We start from the raw sequence: 23,773 nt of genomic DNA, 5'->3' as shown, positions 1-23,773 counted from the left end.
TTGCCAAGACTTATACATTCAGGTACCGGTTTTCCTTTCCGATGTGACTGCCATGCTTATTGCGGGGAACATGCTTGTACAATGCCCCAGATTCGGGTTATAACAAAGAATGACCGAGATCCGGTCGAGTATTAGGTGAAGAAATATAACTGGACAAGCTGCATCGGTTGCTCCCAGCAAATGCTGATCTGAGGCACGTCCACCCTCCTATCCACTTTCACGTCCACTTTCACGAACCACTTCGGATTAGTGCAGAGCTAGCCTCTTATGCTTATTCCTTGCATACCAATCTTGCTTGCAGGCTCTCCATGTGCAAGAAGTAACCAGCTGCAAATAATGATGCAACATAGCGTTTATCCACGCGTGTGTGGTGGACGACTGCTTCAAACTTTTAGTTCGGGTCATGCCTTTAATCCCGTGTCCTCGGTATAGAGAGCGATATTGCGTATGATGCAGCACGGAGCAATGGATTGAGAATTGTCAGCGACTTAAAGCATCGAAGACGTTCCATGTTTGTTTATTCAAGAGTCTGGATCTCCATATCTACTTTCCTTCTTTCCTTCTGGTATTATGTCGTTCAAGTCTTTCATGTGCAAGCTCGTGCTTGCCTTCAATATCAACGTTGTTGTCTACGCCACAACGATCAATAGCTCTGCTCCAATTGTTGATCTTGGTTATGCTGTCCATAAGGCTGTAGTCAACGTAAGGGGAAAACACTTTTCTTGACTTCTTGCTCTTGGAGACTGACGAGAAAAACCTCCAGACCACTGGAGCATATTATAATTTCTCCAACATCAGATATGCAGAGCCACCGGTTGGCCAGTTCCGCTTCCGTGCTGCAATTCCTCCCACGACTATAAATCGCACTGTTCAAGAAGCTCCTCCAGATCAAATTTGCTACCAAGGTAGGACAGTGTCATTTCTTGCCACTTTCCAAAGAGATGCTAATCAAGTGAAGGTGGTGCCTCAGCATGGCAAGCGCTAACAGGACCATTCCTAGCATCAATCATTGCTGGACCGAATGCAAGTTTAGCAGGCGGTATTGACCATTCAGCTGCAGCAAATATAAGTATTCCTGCCGGCATACCAACAACAGGTACTCCCATCCAGTCCGAAGATTGTCTCTTCCTAGACGTGATGGCCCCGGAAGTCATCTTCAATGCAGCAAATACGTCAGCGAAAGGCGCACCCGTGATGTTGATGATTCATGGTGGAGGATTTACCGGAGGATGGAAAGACGGTGTTGGAAATCCTGCCGGGTTGTTAGCTGAAGGGATGAGAGATGGGAGGACAGGGTTTGTTTATGTGCAGATCAATTATCGATTGTATGTTCATTTTCTTGTTCTCTCTTTGGCTATTGGTATTTATTACACACAGAGGTTTCTTTGGCTTTCCTCCAAAGTCGATCAACGACAAAGATACACAATCCAATGCAGGTCTCCTCGATCAGCGACTCGCTATCACCTGGGTCCAAAATTATATCCACCTTTTTGGTGGGAATCCCAACGACATCACCTTGATGGGCGAGTCGGCCGGTGCGAGTAGTATCATGGCGCATATCACCTCCTACGGTGGAAATGGCACAGTACCTTTCCAACAGGCTCTCATGCAAAGCCCGGCTTGGAGACCAGCTTCGACAGCTGCTTTCTATCAGGACCTTTATCAAGAGGTATTACAACTTGCAAACGCGACGTCTTATGCTCAAATACGGACCATGAACTCCAGTCAACTGGAGGATATCAATAACGCAATTGTTGCCGTTGCCCCTTATGCTTCTTTTAGCTTTGGTACTCCCTACTCCCTTCCTACATAAAACGATCAACTAACAGAACCAGGGACAAATATTGACGGTGATTACATCCCAGACGCCCCAACCGTCCTCCTCGCACAAGGAAAGTTCCACAAGAACCTCACCATAATGGTAACCCACAACTCCAACGAGGGCCTCCTATTCACAGACCCCACCGTCAACTCCCAATCAGCATTCATCGCCAACCTCCACGGCCTCGCAATCGGAGCCTCCAACGCATCCATCAACCACCTCGCCACCGTAACCTACCCCCCAGTTTTCGACGGCTCCCAACCCTACACCACCGAAACCGAACGCACATCCATCGCCATGCGAGAAGGCATCGTAGAATGCAACGCCTTCGCCCTCAACAAAGCCTTCAACAACAACACGCGCGCCTACACCTTTGGCGAGTTCCCCGGCCTGCACGCCCAGGACCTCGAATATATCTTCTGGAACGGAGACAGCGTGGGTACGTTCGGAGACCCGATTAATAGTACAGCGGTGAAGATCATCCAGAGCGCGACGGTGCAGTTTGTGTTGACGGGGAACCCGAATGTGCCGGATTATATGGGGGCTGCGTTGCCGGAGCTGCCGTTGTATGGGGAGGGAGCGGAGATTTTGTTTTTGAATGGTACGACGGTGCAGGATGGGAGGGATTCGGCGGCGAATCAGAGGTGTGATTACTGGGAGACGGGGTTGTATGAGGATTGAGGGCAGATGGATTGAAGATTTAGATTGTCTACAAAGAGGGAAAAGTTCTTAAAGAAGCTCTTCTGATATTGTGGCAGGGCTAGCTCTTTTTGGTCCTTTTGGCGCTGACCGGCACGTGTGGTTGAGGAGGAGGCCAGCCCGGGAACGCTAGTCTTCCCTAGCACTATACTCAACTGGGTCTAGTTTATTATGTGACGCTTCCTATATATTGTGGTCGCGCACTCTTAGAATAACAACAACTCTTCTCCCACTCTTAGTTTTTACAGTGATATGCTTTCGAATGCTTTTTATGATGTTTTAAACCTATTCTACTACTGCGAATAGTGGTCTGCTTCGCGCAGTGCCTACTTGTTGTTGTTTTGGTTGTTTTCGCGTACTGCTGGTTCATGTTCTTACCCCCTCTACAATATTGCATTTGAGCACGCTAAAAGTAGGGGTCCAGGGAAAGGTATTAATTTCTTATGAGACATGGGTTCCCAACGCCTTTCCTACCTCCATTCGCTTACAAGATGTTGTTTGAGAAGACCATTGATCCGGTATACTTGGTTTCATTTCCAGACATTTGTTGTATATATTCAAATACATGCGGCTCTCCTGGAGCACCCCTCTTACAGTCCCGCTTCCCTCATGATCCGGTCACCTCTCGAGTTCAAAGCTAATATATGACCAAGCCTTGGTCTTCGAGCGAGCAACGAGGAAGGCACTGCCCATTCCACGCCGATAGGGTATTTGACCGCGCCCAAGTCAACAAGCAAAGTAACAACACTTAAGATCCTTGAATAGAGCTTCATGTCCTCTTTCTTTAAGGCCTTGCGAAGATGTTTGCGTGCACGGACGAGTACTCCTGTGCCCACATAGTCTCTGCAATGTATCGAAGCTCCAAGATCCACGAGTGTTGTGATGACGGGGCGAAAACCTCTTCGAACTGCAATAGCAAGCGCAGTTTCTCCTGTCCGGTCTCGCATGTGAATGCATGTGCCAGCTCGAGACAACTTGCGAATAATGCCTTCCAGCACTGTCTCATTATCGGCCGCAGGGAAAGTCTTGATCAATGCGTGAAGAGGAGTGTTGCCGTCAGAGTCAAGCCAAGAATAAGTTCCTGTATTGCCAAGCCAATCAGTCCAAGACTCCAAATTGTGTTGGAGTTTCGACAAACTGCCAATGAAGTTTATGTCAGTGATGCTTGTCGCTTTAGCTTTTCCACCAGGTAGCATATGATTCGGAGGAGGGTCGTATAAGTAATCACTGATTGTATGGCCTAGATTATCCATTATGTCGAGCCTCGGCTTCATAATCTTTACGGCTTCGAACAAAGCATGAACCTGCTTGGATGGAAGTTTCTTCAGCTTCCGATAGTCGCTATCGAATAAAACATGCATTACCGTGCGTCCGTGGTAATCCTGAGCTGAGAATGGGAAGCTAAGCTTCTCGAGATAAATCAGCAAATCGGTCCATGCCAGTAAATCTCTTATAGTTATGGAATGAAACAGAGTGTGAAGGAAGGTTTCTCCAGAAGTGTTCACTGATCGAGCGTCGGTGCCGTTATCGATGATTTTGATGAATAAATTGCAATCTCGATTCCATGAAATTGCAGCGAAATGTAGTGGTGTATTGCCAAAGAAGTCGCGAGTGTTAGCATCGAGCACATCTTGCCCATGCAACGCTCTGAGGTGACTTTCTTGCCGACCACAATCTGGACAACAATCGCCAGTGACTAGATGCCACTCACAACAAGGCCGATGTCTTAAGCTCAATCTTTCGTCCTCTGAACATACGTGTCTGTTGCGTATATCCATCCAGAGCTCTTCATGCCAAGCAGGTTTGTCATTTTCGGTAGAATAACAGTGCGGTGCCATCATCCTCTCAGTCTCTGCCTCTCTTAACCCAGATGAACTTGAAGCTAGAGTTTGTTGCTCCGACATTTGAGGGCCGGCAATGGGATGTTCGGTGAAGGAATGTACCCACGATGAATAATCCAGCGAGACCACGCTAGAGCGAAAGGATAGACTTGATCTCCAGGAGTTGGTAGATGAAAAGCGCAACACAGAATGAACATGTTGTATGAACGAGCTCGATCTCTTCACTCTCTCTTTGAGAGATTTGATGCTGATGAGAGACAGTCGTGACTGGCTACCTGTAGACGACAGGTCCTCTTGAGCTACAGTTGTCGATGTCTGCTGTGCTTGAGCGTCTGTTCTCGTCGATTGAGTTCCGCAACCAACTGTAACTAGAACTGATTTTGCGGATATGCTTGAGCCGTCCAACAAGAGAAGTGATGGTATCACAATCTGGGATTCGGGTTCATTCCTGCACCTTGGATAAACGTGTATGGTGCAGCAAGTTCTCCAGAGCCCGAGTAGCCACGGAAAGCCGTCCCTACTCCTTCGAATGTCTCTGGATCATTCGGTGCCCCCGACGGGTTTGTGATCAAGCTTCTACCCTCATCACATTGATTTAGATCGCTTAATGCTCCCTCACGCCGTTGCGCTCGTAGCTTTTCCAGACGGAACTGGATTGGTCGATCCTTGGGGGGACGAAAGGACTTGTGGCACTTTGTGTAGTCTCTAGGAAAGAGCTCCCGGAGCTTCTTCTGAACATCGCGAGACCTGTGATAAAATCAGTTCTTTGTGAGTGAGGAAACTTGGATGTTGATACATACGACGGATCGAACTCATGAGCTTTCAGAACGCTCACAATCTCATGCATATTAAGGGTCGTTAAAGTGTATAGTCGAACAAGTTTCCTCATTCGAGAGGATGTCCAGGCATTGCGGGGCCTTCCTCCCTTGTTGGGACTCATTGAGTGAGTGTATGAGTGACACTTGGATAAGGAATGCAAACGAGTAGAGCAGAATGATTGAAGTGATTTCTTTCAGACTTTATATGTAGCTCAACGATTTCAGTGATGTTACACGAACTCGGTGGAGATGAGGCGCAGTCTCAGCCTTGCAGCGCCACCAACGCCCATCATTTCCAATCCCTGTTTTTGCGCACCCACAAGCAGACGCAAAGGGGGGTGGAGATCACTTGTTTGACATCTAAGCCTGAACATTTTGGGCTATTGATGTAACACAACATATCGAAATTCGGAGTCTCGATGTGCGCAAGAACCTCCTTAACACCCACAGGCTCTTTACGCTTCGCACTGACGACTCCTTCCACTTAATTTCGGACCCGACAAACAATGCCCGCCATTTTCCACCCTCCGTTCCCAAAACATGGGTGACACAATGAAAGTCTGGATCTAAATCGCGGAGATAGCAGAATGTTCGTGAAACCAGACAGCCTCGATATCTCTCCTGTATTCAAGGCACTTCTACTCGTGTCTGTGTCTTCATTGACTTGACCAAAATGGCAAAATTGTTCGAAAATAGAAAACGTAAGGCTTGTCTTTGAGGACTTGTGAGACATCGTACAACAAGCAAAGGGGAAGTCTTCGCGTGGGATCTTGTCTTGATTTTCGCCTTCCAACACATAAGAACAGACAAAGAAGTCGTACTCTTACTGGACAGGCTGTGAAGCATGGAGTTCTCTTCATTGAAGAGTTTCTTTAGTATGTTGGAGAGTTTGCACACTGGCTTACACCCTTTGATTCAACAGCCTAAGTAGGCTACTGTCCTGAACTTACTAAGCTAAACTTTATACTCCGCACTGAAAGGCAAACGCATGTGCTCTCTTCAAATATAAAATGAAATTAGAATCCAGATTAAGACCGTGTTGGAAGTCAACACGATGTCTGCACAGATTCCTGGAGAAGAGAGCAGTCAACAGGCTATGCAGGCTCAAGCACCAACCCCGATTCCTCTGCGAGCACTTACTACCCTTCTCAACTACGAACGATGCATATCAGACCCCAAGTTTCGAGGAGCAAAACTTTTGAATTCTACCTTCGCCGATCCGAAGCTTATCGATACGAGAGATCCAGATAGGTATGTGAAGCTTCCTGGTAGCAAGCTAGCGTCGGTCAAGCAAGTACACTTCCACGTCTTCCGCAGAGAGTCTGATGGAGTTTCCGGCACTCCATCGACGAATGATATCATCTGTCCCGATGCGCTTCCTGAAGTACACGGGTTGAATTTCACAAAGCGGGAGCTCATCTATCACGAGTCTCACGAGGGTGATGGATGCTACGAAGCTGTTAGCTTGTTTCAGTATTTCTTCGAGATCTGTCCAGCAGATCAAAAGCTCTTGATCCAAATCAAGACATCATCAGTTCTGGTAGATCCATTCCTCCGAGAGATTGCAGAGCACAAAATGAGAGGCCCGAAATTGCAGGTCATTGTTTCTGGAATGGAAGAAGAGCGCATTTCTGGACATGATAACGACCGTCCACATGCAGTGGTTGTGTTTCCAGCTCCCGGAGGAGTAGGCTTCGTTGTTGACATGACCAGCATGCAATTCGGAGAGGCAGGACGCGGTCTGTTTGGAGAGCCATACTTTATGGGAACGGCGGAAGAATTTTATATTGCTATGTTAGAGGTTTGTAAGTGTCTAGAGCCGTGGAAATGTGCTCCAACGATTGAGCCTGCAGATCGTACTCCGAGGCTGCAAGCTTGTGCTAAGCGGGTCTGGAACCGTTGGGAAAATAGGGAGAATGAGGGATGGTGCGAGTACTGTGGTGTAGGTGCCTCGGAGAAGGTTTTGCAGCGATGTGGCGGTTGCAAGAAGAGAAAAGTCCGCTACTGTCGCAAAGAGCATCAAACGGCAGATTGGAAGTTGCACAAGTATACTTGTGAGAAAGTCAACAAGTGAACGAGTATTTGGGGTTGCTTCGGATGTCTTCTTGTGGGGACAGAGTAATGGGTTGAGCTTAACTTCTCTGAGACTGCCTGAAAACAAATGACACCATGGCTTCTGCTGCTTCTTACTTGCGCGTGCCTAAAACGCATCTTTCTGTAGATTCATGATGATAAAGAGACATCCCAAAAGTCAACTAATGATCATTAATTCATCAGGTCCTCAACAGTTCTGTACAGATGATAAGAATATTATTCATAGTCCTGCCGAGCATCAGAAGTAGAAAAGATGAAGTTCAGGGCTAAAGGTCGTCAGGCTTGTTCATGATCTTTGGCCACTGACTCAGAAGCGGACGAGAACAAGAAATATCCGTCTCTGATGCTGTCCGTTCCTGACGAAATGTGCAAGAGTTCATTTAAGCTCTTATACATCAGATGTACCTTGCGTACGAGGAATTACCTAAAGCGGTAAGTCTTGGGCTTTGGCGATCAGTAATCACTAAGACGAGAAAATGAGCCGCATCCTTCGATTGCAGAATGTGGAGCGAGGCAGCCAATAAGAGGCCTCAAATCATGAGAACTACGAAAGTACTTCTTTATTCATATTTCGAACCCATCTTCCTGCATTGTTGATCTCCAAATTCCATGTCCTCTTGGCAGGCTTTGGGGATACTAACCAGTGCACCAATGGATTGAGCTTTCGGGGACCTGAAGTAGCAAAATAGTGATGATCCTCCATCTCTCTACAAGGCTGCGACTTTGTTCCTGTTGAGCACTTCGTTTTCATCCTAGACTCATATTAAACTTGATCACATTCATACATGTCTGTACGAACAGACCAATGGTCGATTTTGGCTTCCCCATTGAGGCACAACGATGTCATCAGCCTCATTTGCGAATTCGAGTCCAGTATATATAGCACCGGACATTCCTTATACACTCCAAGTCACTAAGACTGGTACTAGAAACTCTTTACTGCCATCCTACAGCCTGCTCAACAATCATGTTCCGCTCTATCTTCTTCTCCTCACTCGCCTTCGGCATACTCGCAAATGCAGCATCTTGTGACTCCAACACAACATCTTCAGTTCACCACAAACAACACCTCGCCCTCCCATTTGAGTCTCGAGGCCAAGCTGGCGTCGTCAGCATAACCGTTCAGCCAAACGACGACGTCGAACACGCATTCGGTCTCGACCTTCTCTATCCCGGCACCGCAATCCTCCCCAACTTCATCGGATTCCCAGTCGTCCACGCCGACATGACTTATCCCATCCCGTCCAGCCCATATTCCGGCTACGGCACTCTATTCGGCTGGATCCAATTCATCCGCCAAGACGACGATGGAGTGATTGGGAACTGGACTGTGGATCACTATCCATTTGCCCAGGATATAGACACGCCGTTTGGGTATTGGGGGTATAATCCGTCGACGTTTGACGCGCCGGCTATATTGTTGGACGAGGGGAATAATACGTCGATTGTGTGGACTGCTCAGGCGTTCTTGACGATTTTGCCCGATGCTGGGGGCTCGAAGAATGTGTCGGTGATTCCTGGAGGGGCTTTCACTTGGGGGTTTGATATTAACGTTGATGCGAACTCCACCACAGAGAGGGAGATCGTGATTAGGAGGGTGGAGCAGCTTGATGTTTCGGGGTGGTCGGGGAGAGTTGCCTTGTTGAGGGAGCAGTATCCTGAGTGGACATTTCAGGATGTTGAATAATTGTGGAGCTAAGCTTTGTATAATAAGAGGTGAGGATGTGGAACCGATGATAGTGTTGCTACGAGATTGCTTTCATCTAGAGCCTTCATAATTGTTAGAAATATATTCGGGAGAAAGAACGGTTCTGAGCTTGCCGTGCCGTGACTCGCCTCCTCTTTTCAGTGTTCTGAGGTCTCTTTGTTGTTTGATAACCTTACCCGTCTATCTTCTCAGGTAGACCGATCCTCTCCTCTCTCCATGTCTTAGCACTCCTAGTCCTACAGTTGTGCATTTCTCTGCTCTAGCATCTGCAACAATGCTACGTACTTGTGTAGCAGTATTATACATCGTTATTCAGAGACAAACTTGTCTTGAATCATTGGAAGCGGGGTGCTGGTAGCCAGAGGTAACGAAAAGAAGCAAGGGGTCGGTATAAACAGTCCAAACATATGGGAACCTAAAAAGACAGTCTGCAGGTCGTAGAGCCTTTTTGAAGTATGGGAAGGGAAGAGAAGCCCGTCTCATCTCGAGACTCCTATTGTATTTTCTGGCCTTGGCATATGACGAAATCAGATGCCCTGTGACCAAGCAGATACCACCACAAGACACAATTGATCACAAACGAAACATCACATGGGAATCGTCATAGGTCAATGATTTCCTTTATGCATATCCCATTGGTCATCCGGCTCGATAGGAGCAAAGGCTAGAAAACAACCTGATGCATTGCAAAACCATATTCGACCCCCCAAACCCTACACTTTATCCCCGTACGCTCAGTAGAAAGTTGATGGTCTGGATTCGGCGAAGAGCTTTGTGCCAGCAGCCTTGGAAACGCGGTGAGGAAGAGGGAACTTGAGGTTCTTGGTGAGGAGTTGCTTGATGTATGGGCGCTTGACGTCGTCACCCTTCTCGAGCTCAACAACCTTGAGGATCTGGAACGATTGTTAGTAGAAAATCCTGCCAATGATTGTGATTGAACGTACGTGGATCGACCTGAAACGGGATCGATGTCTGGCAGCCATATCTTGGTACATAGCCTCGACAGCATCGGTTCTCGACATCTCACGGTATTCCTTGTACATGTTGTGGGTGCCGGAGCGGGAATCGTATCGGATCCAGATACCGAAGTTCTTGACCTTCAATGGGCGCTTCTCGTGGATCTGGTAATCATCAGCAAAGTTGCATGCTGCAGGATCCGATATTACATACGACGTTCAGGCTGACGATTTCACCATTCGCCTTCTTGACCTTTCGCAACTTCATCAAGAAGTACCAGAAACGAGACTTTGCAACCACAGTGTTGGGAGCAAAGATTCTCATTCGGTACAACTTTGGGGTTGGGTTGGCCTCGCTGGGCAAGTGGCGGCCGATGACCTGGTATTCTGTAAGACGACCTGAAATAATGTTAGCATCTCCAAGGTAGACAGGCGAAATGTAAGGCCGGAGCGAAATGCGAGTATGGCTGAGATTGAGTGAGACCGATCAAGGTATCGCGGAGGGAAGGAGGCGAAGAACAATGGCAGCTGGACGATATCCGCGGCTTTCAGAGTATTTGGTCTCTTGTCGCTAGTGATAGCCATTGCTCTTGTCGTCGGTGCCTTCGATTCCACTCGATCGTGTTTGGTTTCTCTCGATGTACCATCTGCCCCAGGTCTGTCTCTCCAAGCTTCGGTCGACCCTCATATATCCAGGGCCGCAGCAGATATTCTCAGGCGTCATTCCACATTCCAATTCAGATGATCCGCGTCGCAGCTGGCTTCCAGTGTCGTCGTCCACAAATTTTGATCGGTCTCAATCACGAATCGTCGCGCTCAGCGTATCGCAGGCTCGTCTTTCGCAGCAGGAAGGAAATCTAAAGCTTACCCATCTTCGCAAAGTCAGTATATCATCAATATACAATCATACGGCGATTGAGCTTACTTTGAATTGCTGGCCGTTGGTCGATGTCTTGTTGTCGCAATTCGTGATTCTGGAAGTTCTCGTACAACAAAATCTCGCCAAATTAGCGTAGGGTTAATTTTTTCGAAAACCCTGAGTGCGGTCACGAGACAGCTAGTCCCGAAACGACTAGATCAAGATTCTGGAGTGCAGAGCCGCAGTCGCGTTTCTGACATGTAAACAAGAGATGGGGAGGCGATGATAATGGATGAACCTGAAAGCTTTCTGCAACGAATTTCCTTTTCATAAGCACACAAATTCACAATCTCGTCATTTATTTGTCCTTCTTCATTTTCGAGCCTCACGAACCAGGCTTTCAAGAGTCACGAGATAATTCTATGGGATGCGCAACGTTTGACGATTTATGACTACACGAACATCTCTTCTACCTTCAAAATGGATGTTGTATTTCAAGACTTCCGGCAAGCCTATGAGGAGGGTAATGGCTACGATCTGTCAATGTCCCTGTCCCCCATAGCTCCCGACTCTCAACCGGACCGACTTGTCAACTTCTATAGAAGCACAAACTTTGCGCATGTTCAGAGAGACTTCAAGTATCGAATCTTGCATGACGCTACTTCACCTTTCAAGCTTCCGGCGGATGAGGGTAATGGTTGGGTCGAGGTCTATCACACTTACTGGAAAGCAGTTGGTGAGATTGTGAACGCTGAAGCAGCAGATGGAAATGTAAGTGGATTCTCTTTATCTCTAATTCTGTTTATCCGCACTACACGCCATGCTCTGGCACGATATTCTATGCAAGAACATTCATTATAGCTTTCCCATCACGTGATCTACACTGTCTCCCAAATGTCTTCCGTCTTTCGTCTTTTCGTCGATACCTCTGGAAACCTTTGGCTAATCTCTCTAGGCATCATATGTGAAAGTATACGAGGCATGGAAAGAGATGACCAATGTTCTCATTCGAGGTTACACGAATTGCAACTTTGAAGCCTGGACGGTGCCTTGTCTGTATGTGGCAGGAAAATATCTCAGAGTGTTCGCCATCAAGGCAGATGAGGGCGCGTCCAGTGCAAACGGGGCATCTTCGGCGAAGAATTTTCAGGATGACGACTTCAATCCTGAGGCAGAGAAAAACGAGAAGCTGGAAGATGCTGCTCGAGTGTTGAACAAAGTATTCCAGACCTGCTTGAGTGATAGGTAAGTGTTCCTACCAAGATTTCGTATTCACGCTGACCATTTCAGAGCACCTCTTGAAGAATCTCGAAAATGGGGTATATACAATATCATCAACTTGTTGTTCAAGACCTACTTCCGATTGAATTCGATCAGCTTGTCAAAGAACATTCTGAATGCAATTCAGGCATACAGAGGCGACATGCCATCATTAGATGCCTTTCCCAAGGCCCATCGAGTGACGTTCAAGTACTACGTTGGAGTCATCAAATTCTTAGAGGAGTCGTACGAAGAGGTGAGAAATGGTGCGCGACCAATATTACCAGAATGCTGATTTCCTCGTTAGGCTGAGAAACACCTCACTGAAGCCTGGCTTCTATGCCACAAGGACTCCATCAAGAATAAGGAGTCAGTGTCCCATCATCCGCCCCTATTTTAACGAGTCACACTGTATACATGCTAACATCACAGACTCATTCTGACCTACCTGATCCCATGCCACCTCCTCACAACCCACACGCTACCCTCTCTCGCCCTCCTCAAACCATATCCTCGCTTACAGAAGCTCTTCCTTCCTCTGTCCCGCTGTATCAAAAAGGGCGACCTATCAGGCTTCGACGCAGCCCTCGTAGCAGGCGAAGACGAGTTCACCAACCGCCGCATCTACCTAACCCTAGAACGCGGCCGAGACATCGCCTTACGCAACCTTCTTCGCAAAGTGTTCATCGCGGGCGGATTTGAAGAAGCCAAGGATGCCAACACCGCACTCGTCCGTCGAACCCGAATCCCCATCTCGGAATTCGCTGCTGCGATCAGCTTGGGCAGTCACGAAGTGATGGATACCGACGAAGTGGAATGTTTGATCGCAAACATGATCTACAAGGTGTGTTGTGCTGTCTGTTTCTTTTATGTTCCATGTCATGTTGCGATAACTGCCTTCTAAGGCATACCCCTTTATCGCCTACCCCTCACCTCGGATCCTGATTCGACCACAAACGAAGACATCCATCCGCAATGAGTCAAGAGCCAAGCTGACCATTTATGTACAGAACCTAATGAAGGGTTACATTGCCCGCGAACGAGCTATCATAGTGCTTAGCAAAGGCGGAGCCTTCCCCGGCACTGGTGTTTGAAGCTGGCATCCACCCGACACTAGGCCGCAATCCTGGCCAGCAAAGGCGAACCATATTCCCGGTAGCAGCACTCTCGTCCTGAGTTTCTCCGAGCTACCAAAAATGCCCCCTTTTCGCCCACTACCCGATGACTATTGCTGCAGACCCTGATATTCCACCCAATACCCAACAGCCCTCGCATTCAGCCGACGACCAACCTCTGCTCGGTGAACCAAACCGTCCCTCTTACAAAGCACTATACATACCACACCAATATCACATCACCTAGGTACTTTTTCAGGGTCGCCTTACAATATTCCTTCCCAAGCCTAGCCTAGCCTAACCTAGCCATCCGCCTCGTCTCACAAACCTAACAAAACAGCCAAATAAAAGCAGCAAGCGAAACCTAGAACCCCTACCTCCACTCCACTGCGTGTCTGCGAGTGACTCACGCGCTAACACGGTCCTCGCCATTGACGAATCAGGGTTCTGCCTTATTTTTTGGGGGGGTCTTGGTGTTGGAGAGCTAATGCGTGATAAGGGTCTGGATGTGGTGGGATAGGGGTTGGAGGGTAGCTAATTAGTGTGGAATGGGATAGTATGGATTTGTTTTCACGTTTTTGAGGCTCTCTCGGGTTTGATGTGAAGATTTGTGAATGGGTGAGAATTTGTATTTTTGTTTTGTTTGGTTATGGTATTTTATGTTTGGTTGGCTCTCTCTTGTTGCGGCATTCTTTTTTCATCTCCTCTCTTGTTCAAGTACAATCTCTCCCTCCCTTCAAAATCGGTCTCCTCTCAAAAGATATATTCCCAGCAAGTGCAAGAAACAACATCTCCAACTTTCCTTCATTCAAGACAGACATAGAAAATAAGTATACAACGCAATCTTTCTTTTTGTGCTTTCCTGGCTTCATAATCAAGAAATCGAAGGAAGAGATATTCAACCACCCTAAACAACAAGCAAAGAGAACAAGAATCGCTAGGTCGAGCAAACAAGTAGAGCCAACAAGAGTGTAAGAAGAGTAGTGATACAAGTGCAAGTGTAAGCCCAACCAAAACGCCTGGTATCAAATATCAAATGAAAAAGAAGAAGAGGGGACAAATTAAACACATCACCGTATCTTATCTTATCCTATCTTAGCATCCGCACCTATCTCAAACACAGCAAGCAAGCAAGGTCCTAATGATGAGTCCTCACACTTCTCGGCGAACCGCTATCATTTCTATCAGTCATAGGCAAAGTAAGGAGGAAGGGAGGGGAAGACTCACGCAATAGAAGCCACATCATCAACATGGTTACACAACGCAACGAACAGATCGAAAAAGAGCTGCGAGCCACCGGCCTGCATCTCCATCTGCATGGTACCACTACGCTTAAAGGTGCCGCGAGAGCGGATTATAAGCGCAAGGTAGTGGGCTCGTAGCTTAGAGTCGGTGTCCGGTGTGTTGGCGTATGCGTAGCGGGCTGATGTTAGGATTGTGCTGCATTGGATGCCGGATTCTGTATTTGTCTTCTCATCAGCCTCTATGTTCTTGGTCTATATATTTAATGTTTGATGCGATAAAAAGAAAAACTTACGCAACCCCTGCTTCCTCAAAGCCACCCTCTTCAGCTCCTCCAACCCATACTTCTCCGCCGTACAATAGATCACCGTATCCTTCAACAGCTCGCCATCCACCCCATGATGGTACACCGTGCTCTCGACGCTCTGCCCGCCCTCGCCCGTCTCGAGCTCCCACGCGTTGCGACGCTTGTTGTGCACCAGCTTCGGGTAGTAGTCGCCCTTGTACAGGTATTCCAGCACCGAGGAGAAGATCTCGGGTTCCTCGTCCGGCAGCGAGATGCGTTTGTTTTCCGTGGTGAGGAATTGTGTGCGGCAGGCTGCTTGGAAGAAGGGCGATGTGCAGAGGACGTCTTCGTGGGCGGCGAAGAGGCGTTGTTCGCGGCCTACGACAAGGGTTATGATTGAGGAGGTCAAGTTGCTGCATTATCAAAGATTAGCGACCGTAAAAGGTGGTTGGCAGATGAGGAGCAACTTACGTGCTGAGAGGGTTGGTTTCTTCGGTCGGAGGCTTGCGGGGTCGTTCACTGCGGTTCTTGGATATGGCATGTTCGCGGAAGGACGACCGTTTCGTGCTGCGGCGACTCTTGGAAAAGCTTTCTGTTTGCGATTTATTCGGGTTTCGACTGAACATTTTCGTCGGGCGTCTTATCGAGTTGGTGGCAGAAATGGAATTTCGTCCACGATCGTCGAGTTCATCCAAAGCTGGTCGTCGGGCGTTGTCGATATCGTCGTCGATTTTCGTGAACTTTGTTTGTTGATGCCTGATTGAGTGCGAGAAGGAAAAGAGAAGAGAGTTTGCGAGAGGGAGGGCTCAAGTATATATATGGCAGCCAGCCAGGCAAGCCAAGGATAGGCATTTGCAGGCAGTGCAGATGAGAACGCGGCCTGAACTCAAGGGAGACGCGACTGGATGGGGCTTCCTGCAAACACTTTAACACGGTTGGCCCGCGGAAACTCGTGACTCCTCGGTCACATGCCTGATTTGGACGATTTGGCTGCCTCGCTCGAGTTCCCCGGCCGGCTGCAGGGAAAAGGGAGGAAAAGGGCCTTCAAAGCGGCATGGCGTGGTGAGACGGGCAGGGGAGGATGTGATAGAGAGTGCTGAGGTGCGACGTTTGTTTTGCGAGCATGGACACTGGCCCGGAAAAGAAAGACGAGGCAAACGAAGCATTGCGACGCTGTGGAGATAGGGTAAATTCGAGAGGAGCTTGCCTCGCAGAATACTTTGTCGTGAGAAACAATTGTCTTTGTGTTCCTTCGTGATTAATTGTGAGTCTTGTATCGAGTCTTGGACCAAGGTTCACAAGATGCTCAAGGAAGTTTCACCGGCTTCGATGTTGGGCTGTTCCTTAGCGGGAAGCTAGGCGGGCAGGGTTTAGCGTCAAACCTTGTCTCCCCCTGAGTTGGTGCTTCCACACCTTTTCATGTCAGAACTTTTAAATATATTTCGGCAATCAATCCTTCAAGACATGATAGAAAGGAGAGCTGATCTCTCCAAACTTACATCATTCTTATCAATTCACTGAGTTTACGATAGCAAGCTGCGGTTGCACCCTACAATTGAATGATTGAGCATCTCGTCTCAATGGAGATTTATCAGAGCATAAACAGTTCTGTGGAGCAGAAGATATGGTCGCTCGTGACGTCGTCGGTGGCAAAGTTACTTTAGTATCTGAGACTTCGCCTTGTCGCAAGTGTTCTGCTCAATTCTTGACGATCTCATAGCCAACGTTCATCTATTTTGGAGATTGGTGTTATCGACCTGAACCTGCGTTCCAGCTTGCAGCTCAGCATTTTGATATCTATCCTTGTCAATTCATGTCTGAACTATGAAGGAAGCTTCTTTGTCATCGTTGTTTAAACTCATTCCCTGATGATGACTTATGCTTTAAGAACTTCCTGGTTTTAACCCTCGTTGCTAGTCACGTGCACTGTACCTCCGTACCCATGATTTCTCATCCTGGCAGTTGGTGGTGATATGTCTCAGTGGAGTTCTTGATCTATTTTTTCGTTTGAATGGATCTTGAATTAAACCCATAAACAATAAACCTGCAACCATTTGTCTGTCTACCCCATCTCGTATCCCACAAAAGAAGTATTGCCAAGTTCTCCATATTGAACACTCGAAAACCAGACAAGGCACTCGTCCACAAAAGCTCACTTCCGGTTTCATAAGCCAAGGAGCGAGCAAATACAGTCGCTCGCGAGAACACGGACCGAAAATTTAATGTTTCCATTCTTCATTAGTCGAGAACACCATATAGACATTCCTCTAGCCTCAACTCCTGCATCCTTAAATCACGCTTCGACGGTTGTTCCATCTCGCGGCCCAGGGTCCTCTTGTAGCTCAAATATCCTGGTTTCCTCCAATTCTTGAACTTGCGATTTCTGCTGCTCTTCACTAGGCGCAGTGACATCCTGCTTTCTCTTTCGCCTCAACAATAAGAAGGCAGCTGCCCCAACGGCCAAAATACCAGCTGCCGATGCACCAACCCCTATGCCCGCTTTAGTGCCTGCTCCTAGTCCACTCGAGGATTCAGGCGATGATGAAGGTGTGGGAGTAGCTTGCTCAGAAGCAGTCGGTGCCGCAGGAGCAGGTAACGTCGAAGGTGACGCTGGTATCGACCCGATGGCCGCAGACGTTGTTGACGTATTTGACGACCCGACACTCTGACTAGAAATGTTAAACCAGTGGCTTTGCGCCTCGGAGGCCCCGGATCCGCCGACCAGATATATGCAGAGAGTGAACGTATTCGATTCCGAAAGATTCTTCGCTGTGTGTACAGTCCAGGCGAAGGATGTGATGTTTGGTGAAAAATTTGCTTCGGTGGGTGTTAGGCGTGAGAATAGGTCGATGCCTGAAGAGGGAACTTGCGGCTAGCGTACTCCCCTAGTCTGAGGTATTGAGTCCCATCAAACTGCCAGAGGGATAGAGAAGTATCATTACCAGGTGGACCAGCCGTCCATTCAATGTTCACCAGAGAACCTTCAATATAGATGGTGTTGAGAGAGAAGTCATTTGTGGATTGGAAAGGTGGAGGGTTTATGAATTCGACTCCGAGAGTAATGACTGGAAGTATTAGGAGTGCAGGTAGCAGCTGCTGGTGCATCTTGCCAGAATTCGTAACCGTAAGTTGCTAAAGCACCAAGGAAAGCCCCAAACAATTAACTCTAAATAGCGAAAGGGTTGTGAGCATGTAGGATTCGGACCAAGAAGCCTAAATCACCGCTCTGACCGTTGGATACCGCCCAAAACAAACATTTACGGCACAGCAATCCCAGCACTCTGGCCATTGAATGCTTGATTATCTCACCAACATTTCACCGGCAATTACATTTAGCGCCGGAATGTTGGAGTGCTGGGGGTTGTCACACGACCCGAACTGTCGGATCTTCAGCGACCAATCTTCATCCTCGGCACGGCCCGAGATCCAGGGGGCGGTCGCTAAACATAGCGGAGCTGCAGAATGTCGAACATAGAAGACCAACGGTTACAGTGGCGTAGTAGCGCTGTTGGCAGTGTGGCCGTTTCAACTGTATATACCTATCCCTAAGATGTCTCTTTTCTCCTGTTCTTTTGCTCGGAAATCTTCGTAGCAGCGATGCTAGCGATCCATCAACGGCCGCTGTCACCCTCGAGAAAACCACTTTTCCTCTCCTTGCTTACCATATGCTGCATCTTCCTCACTTACAAAATACACACCCCCAAAACCTGGTACACCCTCTCCCCCCTCCCACCATCACCACCCACCATCCCCCAAAACCTCTGGTACAAACTCGGCCCCTCCGGCCTAAACAACCAAACCCACCAATGGACACAATCATGCATCACCCCAAACCCCTCACACACCCCCTCCTTCCTAATCGACACCACCGCCGAAACCTGGATCCGACAAACCTTCGCCCACCGTCCTGAAATCGTCGAAGTATACACCGCGCTCGCGATCCCGGTCCTGAAAGCAGATATGCTGCGCTACTTGCTATTGTTTGTCGAGGGCGGGATATGGAGCGATCTCGACGTTTCCTGCGACGGTGTCCCGATAAGGGACTGGGTCCCGGTGCAGTATAGGGAGAGGGCTGATTTGGTGGCGGGGTGGGAATTCGATGTCGGATGGGGGGAGAATGTTGTGAGGGAGTTGGCGACGTGGATCATTATGGCGAGGCCGGGTGCGAGACATCTGCTTGTGGCGGTGGACGATATTCTTCATAGTATAAAAGAGAAGAGTAAGGAGTTCAATGTGGAGGTTGGGGCGCTGACGACGGGGATGGTGGGCGATGTGGTGGATTTTACGGGGCCGAGGAGGTTTACGAGGAGTGTGATGAAGAGTCTGGAGGTGCGGATGGGAGAGGGTGTTGATATGGGGAGCACTTCGAATCTTGAGGAGCCGAGGTTGGTGGGGGATGTGTTGGTGATGCCTGGGTTTGCGTTTGCGGCGAGGTCGAATCGGTATAAGGAGGATTATGTGCAGAGGACGCCGAAGCTTGTTACGCATCATTTTGCTGGGACTTGGAAGAATGAGTATGGTGGGGAAGGGGGTTGAGTTGTGGTGTTCTTTGTTGTTTAGAGGGGTGGTGTTTGAAGCTACAACCTTCATTGGGCTGTTGGGTGTGGCGGTGTAATATATGAGTGTAGTCCTTTCCCTTGTATCGTAGAAGCAAATTACAATTGACTGGTTTGTGCTCCGTTGAGCAGATAAAAATGTTTGAGCCTCTTTTAAAAAGGGGAGAGTGATCAGATTGAAGAGAATATCTGTGATACTATCTCAACCCTCGCCAAGTGTAAGTACTATGCCATTGTCCCGACATAGGCAAATGGGTCTGCTCCCTTAATCCTGATCAACAAATTTAAACTTTGAATATCAACGCAAGTCAGAATTTTGACAGCCGGTAGAGATCTTTTGATGTTATCATAAATTCCCCTATTTCTTGGTTCAATATTGTTACTATTCAACGATTTCATGAATTTCACTCTTATTTTGCTGTCAAATATATCCTTTCTTTCATCTTCAGAGACCATGTTGACAACAATCGTCCTCTCTCCAATTATTCTATAACGATTGCCATTTATCAGCATATCACTTATTCAGCAAAAGACTCTAAAAGCTAAACTTTTCGGTGCCGGGCACAGAAGCCAGGAGCCAGGAGCCATCACATGTACAGCAACCACATAACCATTGAAGTTTGTTACAAAATTTTCTTGAGCAAGACCCTCTCAGTATTTATAGACATGGAGGAAGTAAGAAACTAGAAGATAAAGTTTGATTTCCTATTCACTCTTTGACGTACTGCATTTCCAGAGATAGAGGAAGAAAGAATTCACTTCTGCCTGTATGGGTAGCCTGATTTCTTGATAGATTTCTCTGGGTATATAAGCTTTGGTTCTTTGCCTAGACAAACTCACACCGCTGGTCTTGCTTCTACTCTTCCTTTTGAAAGACTGAATACAACTTCTACTATAGTTTAATTCTTAGACGTATTTTGAGGTGGCCTAGAAGTGTATTTTGACTCACACTTCTTGAATATTTTTTTTTTGTTGTCAACATATTCATTGCTGCCAAAAGCCCAAATACTACCATCCTACGACCTATCTACCGTTGTTAGCACTCGTTTTTACTTTGCAAACCTCTCCTTGATCAGAATGGACCATGAACTTGCAACCCTCCAACCATCATCCATCATCAACGCCATAGGTTCCCATACATTCCCACCGTCCCGACCCTGGGTTCCAATCTCATGAAGCAGCAGATTTGTAGAGAGCAGAAGAGGAGGCGGAGTCGGGTTTATATAGATACCGACCCCGACCATAACGCCGAGGAAGCATAAATGGCCTGATTTTAATCTCGGACGACTTTTCATTTTCCCGGTGAATGGCTTTCGACCGCGGACGGTAAGGCTGAGAGGGGCAGGGAACTCCTTTTCAACCTTGGACGACTTTGCTTTCCAACAAGTGAATATCCGTCGACCACAGACGGTAAGGCTGCTGCAGAATTAGTGAATAAGTATCCCTCTCGGACGACTGTAATTTCCATAAGTGAATAGCTCTTAGCCCCGGACAACACCAGACGGCTGCCGTCTTTCTTGGTGAATAGAACATCTGCTTGAGTTTCGGACAGGATTTCCGTCTATATAAACTCCAAAAGATCCCAAGCAAACTTTTTTTACGCCAAACAGCGAACTCTCTTCCTCGCAACGAGCTGGAGCCAGGAGACCTGGAAGGTGTATGTCCTGTTGAGCAGGTGTGATTGCGAGGTTTGAATTACGGATCTTGGTTTCGTGTTCACTTGGGGGAGAAGTATCAGACGGGCGTCCGACAATTGCACGTCGTTTGAGTGTTGACAATGGTTTTTGGATTAACAGATGAATGGGCTGCCGTAACAAGGACTAACCAAGTCTGCTCTCAATGCCTTATAGGTCCGGGCTGCAACTGTCGGCTCCAGATATTGTAGTCGAATAGCGTCATGGACTTGCTCTACCCAGCTGGTGTTGACATGCAATTGTGCGGGTGCGGGGTTGTAAGCAAAGCCACTGTAGCGGACTAGGACTGTAGCGGACTAGGTATACCTTGTAGCAATGTTCCTGATTAGACAGAATATTCGACTAACATGGTTGGAGCCCAAATTGGGTCCCGGTATGGTCAACAAACGAGCACAGGTAGAGGCAGGAGGAGTGATTTCGGGTGACGGGAAAAATAGAGAAACAGTTACAGAACAAGTGGTTAAGGAGGTTGCAGGAGTGTCTTTGTCTTCTACTATGTTTTCTGTTGTCACATCCACCTTAGGGTGGAAGTACAAGCGTCGTCCTCCTGGAACAGTCTGCAGCATTTTTACACACCGGGACAAAGTCAAGCCCAAGACAGCCTGCTTCGATGCCATGCAGATTGCTGGACGGGGAGCGCCAACGACAACGTAGTGTAAGCTGATAAAGTATTGTCTAGTGTGGTAATATATTTATTCAGTTGACAACACTCCGTTGTTGCATAGCTAATTTCTCTAAGATTTAATATGATATTGGTGTGAAAAATTCTTTCGCCACATTCACCCTCTCACACAATGACATACGCCATCCATCGACGGTGGAGCCTGCTCTGAAGCGTAGGTTGCTGTCACGCTTCTTCGCACTCTCGGCTTTTTCGTTGGCAAGACGCATCTGCATCTCTTCAGGTGTCTCCTCGATTATGTTGCTGAAGAGAAAGGTCTAACAGCATTTAGAATAAGTTTGCTTATATAGACCTCCGGCTATGGTGGCCGCGCGGAATTTCGGACGTTGACTTGCTAAATTGTATTCACTGTAGTTAGTTCAGCAACAATCTCGGACGTATTCACCGTAGCTACTCTAGAAACAATCTCGGACCTTGACTTACTGATTTCTATTCACTGCAGCCAGAAAGAACAATACTCATTCACCTTCAAGTCTCGAGGATTCAAAAATTTCGAGACTTGGCTATAAAAGCAAACTCTTACCACCACTTGCACCGAACCACAAACCAAAGCGGATCGCAATAGCTAAGAGATCAGGGTGGCCCGGCGTCAGTATGCGGCCCGGAGACTGCTAAGCTAGCACCTACATGGAAAACAAAAGAGTCGAGATAGAAGAGCTTTTTGATTCGTCTGATGTTTATACGTTGTCAACCATACTTTTATATTCCAAGATTGCGTTTGTTGACAGCGACCTTACATCTGACGCTAAGGCTAAAATCCTGGCCGATTATCTCGCCCGGCTTCTGAAATCACACTCTCAATGCCGGGAGCGTGAACTCATGATGACGGATTTTTACGGAGGAGTGGTGATCTGGATCAAAAGGTAGCTGAAATAAATATTTCTATTTATGTACTTCCACTAATATAGTGAAGTAGCCACGAATTAGTGAATTATTAACATTCTGAAATTATTCTATCACCTCCCTCATTATCCCACACTAACTCTGCACTTTTTCCCCTCACATGTTCCCAACAGCCACTGAACATCATACCCTCGAATCCACCTACCACTATTAACACAGCTCGTATAAAGTGCCGCATGTCTTATGGTATGGCTATACCCTTCATTAGCTCACTCCGACCCCAATCACCGAGAAACTCACCAAACAGAAATAGTCTTCTGAACATAATCCGTGTGTGCATAACGCTCAACTGCGTAAATGTCTTCACGGGCGCTGTAGTCGTGAACGTTACTTTCGTCACGCCGGCGCATTTTGTCACTGGCGGGGGAGTGCTGGTGCTTATTGATGTTGTGTAGGCTTTTTGAGTTAGTCTCGCTTATTTTTAAGGGGGAAAAGGGGAGATATACTTGTTTGTACAACCGGGGAAGTAACAAGGGTACTAGATGTTATTATGGTGGTTGAAAACGTTGTTTCTGCTGGTGCGGTTATCTAATTTATGTTAGAAACGGGGGAGATGAGAGATGTCACGTGAGAAGTCTTATCAGGACCTCGCTTGCCCACTTGAGCATTCCTCGCCATGTTGAAAGGTTGGCCCTTGGCTTTCGCTTACATGACATCTCGGGAGTGTCTAGGTTTGGGTTTTGAAGCTAGGGGGATGATTATAGTGTGTGGAAGGTACAGAGAATGCCTAAGATAAGGATCGACTCCTGGTGGATATAGCTTCTAAGCTGACCTCTCGCAGTACCAGCATGTCCTGGCATGGCATTCTCCAAATGAATTCAGGTAACATGGACGGCACAAATGGAGTAATAGAATGTCTCATTCCACTCGGAGGCCAAAGAACATACACTTTCTTGCTCACCCAATTGGTATCACTCTCACTACTCCGCGCAATACGGCAATGGAGTTCTCAGCCCCATCGTTATTGCCGGCCCAGCGACTTCAAACTACGAAGTCGATCTCGCAGCCATGCCTATCAGTGATTGGTGCTATACCACAGCTTTCCAAGCTTCAGTTCGTGCAGCTGTCCCGAATCTTCCCCCTGTTGCAGACAATGTTTAAATTGACGAATATTGGGAGTCGGTGGGAGGAGTGGGATGAGTGATATGCTACGAGTTATTATAAGAAGGATGATTCGGGGTTGTAGATTCTAGGGTTCAATGTTGAGACATGGGAAAGGATAATTTAATGAAACGTAC

The 23,773-nt window shown here is 47.5% G+C and overlaps 11 protein-coding genes across 11 annotated transcripts; 7 read left to right on the top strand and 4 right to left on the bottom strand.

The window, feature by feature from the left end:
• The first annotated feature begins 332 nt into the window (after positions 1 to 332).
• Positions 333 to 2,609, top strand: LY89DRAFT_629253 (carboxylesterase family protein-like protein). The gene is made up of 5 exons (XM_018211200.1): positions 333 to 702; positions 764 to 905; positions 959 to 1,325; positions 1,378 to 1,787; positions 1,836 to 2,609. Exons 1-5 carry the CDS (start codon positions 571 to 573, stop codon positions 2,501 to 2,503), a joined length of 1,719 nt encoding a protein of 572 aa, XP_018063134.1. The 5' UTR covers positions 333 to 570; the 3' UTR covers positions 2,504 to 2,609.
• A 156-nt stretch (positions 2,610 to 2,765) lies between these two features.
• On the bottom strand, positions 2,766 to 5,302 carry LY89DRAFT_764129 (ankyrin; the record flags this gene model as incomplete). The annotated part of the gene is made up of 4 exons (XM_018221626.1): positions 2,766 to 4,196; positions 4,233 to 4,730; positions 4,817 to 5,109; positions 5,163 to 5,302. The coding sequence occupies 4 exons, from the start codon at positions 5,300 to 5,302 to the stop codon at positions 3,112 to 3,114; spliced, it is 2,016 nt and encodes a 671-aa protein (XP_018063133.1). The 3' UTR covers positions 2,766 to 3,111.
• Positions 5,303 to 6,159: 857 nt separating this feature from the next.
• Positions 6,160 to 7,254, top strand: LY89DRAFT_724788 (uncharacterized protein; the record flags this gene model as incomplete). Its single annotated transcript, XM_018218930.1, has 2 exons — positions 6,160 to 6,985; positions 7,034 to 7,254. The coding sequence occupies exons 1-2, from the start codon at positions 6,235 to 6,237 to the stop codon at positions 7,252 to 7,254; spliced, it is 972 nt and encodes a 323-aa protein (XP_018063132.1). The 5' UTR covers positions 6,160 to 6,234.
• A 618-nt stretch (positions 7,255 to 7,872) lies between these two features.
• LY89DRAFT_326117 (uncharacterized protein) lies at positions 7,873 to 9,074 on the top strand. The gene is made up of 2 exons (XM_018206751.1): positions 7,873 to 8,147; positions 8,204 to 9,074. The coding sequence occupies exons 1-2, from the start codon at positions 8,060 to 8,062 to the stop codon at positions 8,959 to 8,961; spliced, it is 846 nt and encodes a 281-aa protein (XP_018063131.1). The 5' UTR covers positions 7,873 to 8,059; the 3' UTR covers positions 8,962 to 9,074.
• A 586-nt stretch (positions 9,075 to 9,660) lies between these two features.
• LY89DRAFT_690780 (ribosomal L18ae protein family) lies at positions 9,661 to 10,926 on the bottom strand. The gene is given in 5 exon segments (XM_018216169.1): positions 9,661 to 9,875; positions 9,927 to 10,103; positions 10,153 to 10,337; positions 10,843 to 10,846; positions 10,864 to 10,926. 4 exon segments carry the CDS (start codon positions 10,844 to 10,846, stop codon positions 9,717 to 9,719), a joined length of 525 nt encoding a protein of 174 aa, XP_018063130.1. The 5' UTR covers positions 10,864 to 10,926; the 3' UTR covers positions 9,661 to 9,716.
• A 139-nt stretch (positions 10,927 to 11,065) lies between these two features.
• Positions 11,066 to 13,161, top strand: LY89DRAFT_326031 (uncharacterized protein). The gene is made up of 6 exons (XM_018206749.1): positions 11,066 to 11,568; positions 11,753 to 12,042; positions 12,088 to 12,313; positions 12,365 to 12,426; positions 12,490 to 12,901; positions 13,068 to 13,161. Exons 1-6 carry the CDS (start codon positions 11,278 to 11,280, stop codon positions 13,149 to 13,151), a joined length of 1,365 nt encoding a protein of 454 aa, XP_018063129.1. The 5' UTR covers positions 11,066 to 11,277; the 3' UTR covers positions 13,152 to 13,161.
• Positions 13,162 to 14,156: 995 nt separating this feature from the next.
• Positions 14,157 to 15,476, bottom strand: LY89DRAFT_326042 (uncharacterized protein). The gene is made up of 4 exons (XM_018206750.1): positions 15,172 to 15,476; positions 14,710 to 15,113; positions 14,400 to 14,631; positions 14,157 to 14,344 (listed from the first exon to the last, which is right to left on the bottom strand). The coding sequence occupies exons 1-4, from the start codon at positions 15,324 to 15,326 to the stop codon at positions 14,311 to 14,313; spliced, it is 825 nt and encodes a 274-aa protein (XP_018063128.1). The 5' UTR covers positions 15,327 to 15,476; the 3' UTR covers positions 14,157 to 14,310.
• A 1,517-nt stretch (positions 15,477 to 16,993) lies between these two features.
• Positions 16,994 to 17,805, bottom strand: LY89DRAFT_741608 (uncharacterized protein; the record flags this gene model as incomplete). Its single annotated transcript, XM_018220730.1, has 2 exons — positions 16,994 to 17,369; positions 17,582 to 17,805. The coding sequence occupies 2 exons, from the start codon at positions 17,803 to 17,805 to the stop codon at positions 16,994 to 16,996; spliced, it is 600 nt and encodes a 199-aa protein (XP_018063127.1).
• A 404-nt stretch (positions 17,806 to 18,209) lies between these two features.
• LY89DRAFT_326022 (uncharacterized protein) lies at positions 18,210 to 19,380 on the top strand. The gene has a single exon (XM_018206748.1). It carries the CDS (start codon positions 18,298 to 18,300, stop codon positions 19,234 to 19,236), a length of 939 nt encoding a protein of 312 aa, XP_018063126.1. The 5' UTR covers positions 18,210 to 18,297; the 3' UTR covers positions 19,237 to 19,380.
• A 1,773-nt stretch (positions 19,381 to 21,153) lies between these two features.
• Positions 21,154 to 21,604, top strand: LY89DRAFT_676666 (uncharacterized protein; the record flags this gene model as incomplete). The annotated part of the gene is made up of 2 exons (XM_018213612.1): positions 21,154 to 21,207; positions 21,251 to 21,604. 2 exons carry the CDS (start codon positions 21,154 to 21,156, stop codon positions 21,602 to 21,604), a joined length of 408 nt encoding a protein of 135 aa, XP_018063125.1.
• Positions 21,605 to 23,317: 1,713 nt separating this feature from the next.
• On the top strand, positions 23,318 to 23,557 carry LY89DRAFT_599216 (uncharacterized protein; the record flags this gene model as incomplete). The annotated part of the gene is made up of 1 exon (XM_018210080.1): positions 23,318 to 23,557. A coding segment is annotated over one exon (240 nt), but the record flags the coding sequence as incomplete, so codon positions are not given.
• Positions 23,558 to 23,773: the final 216 nt, after the last annotated feature.

This window comes from Mollisia scopiformis, assembly GCF_001500285.1.
Source record: "Mollisia scopiformis unplaced genomic scaffold LY89scaffold_31, whole genome shotgun sequence".
NCBI lineage: Eukaryota > Fungi > Ascomycota > Leotiomycetes > Helotiales > Mollisiaceae > Mollisia > Mollisia scopiformis.
This window is presented reverse-complemented; position numbering and strand designations above follow the sequence as displayed.